This window comes from Gavialis gangeticus, unplaced genomic scaffold (genome assembly GCF_001723915.1).
Source record: "Gavialis gangeticus isolate Ggan-Ray unplaced genomic scaffold, GavGan_comp1, whole genome shotgun sequence".
Classification (NCBI taxonomy): domain Eukaryota; kingdom Metazoa; phylum Chordata; order Crocodylia; family Gavialidae; genus Gavialis; species Gavialis gangeticus.
The window spans coordinates 10,678,792-10,684,145 of NW_017729029.1; the positions used below are offsets into that span (position 1 = coordinate 10,678,792).

The following is a 5,354-nucleotide window of genomic DNA, read 5'->3' on the forward strand; positions in this document are numbered from 1 at the left end:
TAAACAGCGGTACAACACATACCAAAAGATCCATCCAAACAAGAGCCTTCCAGCCATTCAGGCTGCACACGATGGGCAACTACTTTAAAAAAAGAGATGGTCCGGAGAAAAAGTAAAAACTACAAGTTAAAAAAAGAACATAAAACCTTTCCGTTTCACTACATGATGGGCCATTTGAAGCTATATAAATTTACAGAGTCACTGGGGTCTGCAAAATATCTGGGTGCTCCCTTAATGCTCCAGAGACTTGCCTGTGCTGCCAGAGGAGCTGTATTGGGCTAGAAGAAAGCTATGAAATTCTTCAACTGTATCTAAGTTAGTCTCAGGGCTGTGGCTGCATACAGGAAACTTGGAATGGTAAAGGCATCAGGGTCCTAGCCAGGTCTTACTTTTACTGCACAGCTACTGAAACCTCCCATGTCATTTTCACATTGAAATTATAGGAATGCACCACACAAAATTTACTAGAACCTTTACCAGTCAGACTGCACTCCCCGTCCCTAGAGTGGCTTTGCCGAGGCAGGCCCTAATTAAACTACTGTGAACAATCTCCCCCCACCCAAGTAGAACCCTGCATGGCCTGCCAAGATTCCTTTCCTCTTTGGGGTGTCGGTAGGGGGTAACTTAATCCTATTAGTATCTGCGACGTTTGTTAGGACCAAATTCCCCCCCAGGATTTCCTCTGTTGAAGCCAGGCGGGTTTCCTCCCATAGCTCCAAGTCCTTCCATTGCGCTGCCCTGGCCAAAGCGATCAGCAGGCGGTGGTGGAGTCTTGGACAGGGTGAGAGCACAGAACAGGCAGAAAGGAGAAAAGACTTAAGTTAGAAGCAGTTCCAGTTGACCCGAGTCCCATCAGGACTCCACAGCCCCAAGTGACCTATCAGCTCCAGACAAGGCCATTGGAAGCCAGCAACTTCAGATGCCCCTGTGGGGCAAACACTTCTCCCAGATTTGCTGAAGGGTCTCCCAAACCAAGACTGGACCAACAGGCGCACAACTGTGTCATAGGAACAAATCTGCTTCCCCACAAAATCCACCTCTGTGTCTGCAATTCTAACAGGCATATGGCAGGACTGTTACCCAAACCTATAGGTTTGCAGTGGAACGCAAGAAAAATGCAGTTAGGAAGCAGAACTTCATGATTCCACTGTGCTTCCCTGAACTGAACACCTAGCAAGGACACTTAGCCCAAACTATCATTAAGCTTTGTGAACAGAGTGAGCAGAGGCTTTTGTACACTCATACATGCTGGGAGTGTCACAGAGGATTTATACACAAATACAGGCAGCAAAACAGCAGCAGTCCATCCTTTCCATCCTCCCACACAGAAGTTTTCTGGAGAAGCCTTGATTCTGTCCTGCAAGATATGTTACCATGGGGCAAGATGGAAACCCCATTAGCACCAGAGTGGGTGTGAGACAGCCCTTCTCTCCCCACTACTTTAAGCAGCAGCCCCAGCCACTTCCAGTATCAACCACATGGCCAGCATAAGTAAAGTCAGACTCCAAAGCAACCAGAAAAGGCGCCGAATATTAGACAGCACCTGACTTCCTTTTGGCCATTTTCATTTTCACTATGCTGCCTAAATACCTTCCCTTTCAATCTGTCCCTGCCATGTTATCCCCCCACCCCCACTGTATCCATTCTCTTCCCCTGATCCAATCCACCAACCTCATCTCTTCCTATCCCACTCTTTATCTACCCCAAATCATCTTATAATACAGCAACACGTGTCTCTGGCAACCAAAGCAATTGCATGGACTTTACCATCCCAGTGCCTCCCCTAACAGCCACTACTCCAGGCTTAGCTTGCAAGCTTTATAGGGCAAATTGGCTTATTTGCTATGTCAAATTTTTAGCCTGATTTGGAATCCAAAAGTTAACTCATTTGAAACACACAGGCTGTAGCCATAATAGTGCTCCTCAGGCAGGAGGAGTGGCCTGTAGAAGAGATGGGAGCAATACATGGAAGGAAGCCATGGTCTTCTGTGAAGCAAACACAGCTAGGTAAATGTCTAACTTGTCACTGCCATTCCCACCCTTTTGCTTTCCAAGAACATACTCCATACAAAGAGTCCATTAAAGTTAAGAAACATTAACAACTAGAAGCTTCGAACTGCAGTTTAGACACTCAACAAAGAACTTAACTGCGCCTCTACAGCAACCTAAGCCTAAAACCATTTGTTCCATGCAGCATGTTCCTAAGAACTGTAAAATACCAAGACAAAAAGGCTGTAGACATCTTGTTTGGCAACAATAATGCATTTATACAATTGCCAAGGTAGTAACACCCAGGCACCGTGCGCTGGTTCTGTTACTACTTCAAACATGCGTGTTTTTGTGATCTAGTTGCATTATGCAATGAAATAAAGGCAAAAGGTGGTGCAGGCACATTTTCATTTCACTCACAGCAAAGCATTCTACTTCCCAGTCAGTGCTAAGATAAAAAACTTAAGGAGTGGTAAGAAGTTCCTTGCGACACTGCTACAGAAGCAGAGTTACACTATGGGTTTCTTTCAGCTTTACTTCTAAACTGTTACTGGGTGGTATGCACTAACTTTCCAATGCTGGTACGCACTTTAAATTCAAAGCCTGTATGTGGCATTTCTTTGGGATTTTGAATTGTGAACCGTTTAAGGTGACATGCATTGGCAGTGCAAGAAGCAATACCCAAGAAGGGACCACATTTTACCAGGTCATTTATGGATAGCTGGGGAGGAGAGCAAAGTCAGGGTGGTATGTGGATGTGACACTCACTGTGGAGCCCTGATGGTCCCTCACCAGCCCCACTCTAGCTTACGTAGTTTCATAGTCCTTAGGGTCGGAAGGGACCTAAACAGATCATCAGGTCTGACCCCTTGCCCCAGGCAGGAACGAGTGCAGGGTCATAACACCCCAGCCAAATATCTGTCCAGCTTCCTCTTGAAGACCCCCAAGGTTAGACGGAGCACCACCCTCCCTTGGGAGTCCATTCCAGAGCCTGGCAGCCCTAACTGTAAAGTAAAAGAGGGTAGTATGGCAAGGGATGAAAATCTCACAGGCACCTGATCCTTGTGGGGGGTGTTGTGGAAGGGAGGACAGATTCTACCAGCAGCAGATTATGCAATCAGAGTCCTTTCTAATCTCATAGAGAATTTATTCATGCTCTTGTTTGATTCTCTCTCCCCCTCTTGCCCCACAAAGAAGTCAGCAAGAGCCTCTCCACTTCCCCCAAACCACAGTCTTATATTTTGGATAGGCTACTACCACGCAGTGGTTAAAAACAAACAAGCGTAGGTTTCTAGTTGTTCTTTGCTCACTACTGTCTAAGCTGTAACTCAAGCTGTAGGGGGGTTTCCACTGTTCTCTGCTGTGCAGAGCAACTGAAAAGCCTAGACATACAGACTGCCAGAAATCTGATCTCCAGACACTCAAGTTCAACTAACAGCTTCCCAAACAAGCCTTCCCCTTTATTAAGTGGTCACATGCTAGAATCCCTTTCAAGTGAATTTTTAGAACTGGTAATTCTACAAGTATGAGAGCAAACAAGCAAGACTGAATCACTTCAGAACTGTGCAGCAAGTCTTATGTCAAGACAGACTTGTGAAGACCTGAAAAAAAGCAAAGATCAGGTATATCATGGCAAACAGGTCTTGACCTTAATGCCACAGCCCTTAACACTGAAAGCAAAACACCCTTCACTTAGAAAGGGTGCAGGGAGAGAGTAGCTAGAAAGGCAATGCTGCAGATACATTACCATCCCCATGGCCCCATCAGGTATCATGGCTCCAGGACCAGCTGCCGGGGGTGCACCAGCTGGGACATTGGTGCCACCCATGGCGCCTCTATTGTTCATGCCAATGGCACCTGAAAGAAATTGAAGAATATTCCTGATAGACCTAATAAGGACCACCCCCCATTACAGTGGACAGACACATGGCCCATGCAGCCTTCCTGCAGAAGCACATCCGAGACCGAAACCTCAACCAGGCAGCCTTACAAATGTGCTAGTGGGTACTCCCCTTCTCAAAAATCAATCTGGACAGCAAGAGGTGTTCCAAGGGTCATAATCATATTTCAGCATCTGTTAGCCACCTAATACTTCTGTCTGAGGGGCCAAAACTTGAGGCTGCAAAACCAACACCAAAATGCCATCATGGGGTTGTACTTCTTACCTGCCTGGACTTTGTTGCTTAGTTCAGTCTTGCATGTTATAGCAGTCTATAATCTAGAGATAAGTGTGCTTGGTAGTCCTGACTTCCTTACAGGCCTTCTGGCAATTTCACCTGAATCTTCTGCTGAAGGAGCTGCGCTATCCACACATACTATTATCTCATTTATGTCTAACTTCTTTCACGTCTTGCCAAATACGCCTCACTCAGTCCAATGTAAATGCTAAATGCTCTTAAAACTAACTTTCTGTAGAACATAGTACGAGAACAGCCACCAACGAAATGGAAAGCAAGTTTCCAAGTACACTAAACACGGAGCCAATAATTAGACCTGTTCTTGGAGCATTTCAGTCTAGAAAGAGGGGAACTAAGTATACAAAGAAACAGAAGAAAGGAAGTCAGAAAACTCTTACCTCCCATGCCCATTTGTCCCATCCGCATGTCTGGTGGTTCCCTCTGAAAAAGAGGCACCTATTTTTACATTACAGCATTACAGATATTTCTTATATAACTTGACAAAGCCAGAACCTCAGTGAGCTCATCAGTGAAGACCTGGAAACAGATACTTTTAGGACAAGCCCTGAAGAAAGACTTAACCCACTCTTAACTATTCAAACAGGACCTCACTTCACATAATTTATTCTGCAAGACAGTTAGCCACAAGCATTGCACAACATCCAACATCAGATACAAAGTACCATGTGCATATTTAAGCAAGAGCATTGACATAAAGAAGAGCCAGTGCCTTAGTAGAGAGGTCTGTCAGAAGCAGCTGCAATACCATATCAGCAAGGTCAGGAAAGTGTACTTATGGAAAGGAATGCAGATGCACAAACTATGCCAATCTGAGCCCAAAGGCCAAGAAGTGACACAACTGTTGTGTCCCCTACAGAGAGATTACAGCTAGCAAGACACTCCTTTTTTATTACTGCTGTCGAGCAGGAGGACACCACTGTACAGGCAACCTCCGCTTAACAGTTTCGGTTAGCACTATTTCGCTATAGTGCTCATTTAAAATTCATGCCCGATTCCACTGAGTGCTCAGCCAGTTTCACAGCGCTCAGTGGAATCAGCGAGTTTCGGCAGGCGGGTGGGGAGAAGCGGTGGCAGCAAGTGGGGTGAGTGGCAGCAAGTGGGAGGGGTGGGGGAGCAGGAGCGCGGGGCCAGAGTGGCCGAGGGGGTGGGGAGAGGCAGTGGCAGTGA

At 46.1% G+C, this 5,354-nt stretch overlaps 1 protein-coding gene across 1 annotated transcript in view; it reads right to left on the reverse strand.

Annotated features, from left to right (window-relative positions):
- Positions 1-209: 209 nt before the first annotated feature.
- Positions 210-5,354, reverse strand: part of NONO (non-POU domain containing, octamer-binding) — a 28,210-nt gene continuing 23,065 nt past the window's right edge. Inside the window, exons 9-11 of the mRNA XM_019521237.1 lie at positions 4,565-4,607; positions 3,737-3,846; positions 210-771 (exon numbers count right to left, since the gene is read on the reverse strand). Of these exons, the coding sequence (XP_019376782.1) occupies positions 634-771; positions 3,737-3,846; positions 4,565-4,607 (291 nt within the window). The 3' untranslated portion in view covers positions 210-633. The remainder of the gene's footprint in view (positions 772-3,736; positions 3,847-4,564; positions 4,608-5,354) is intronic.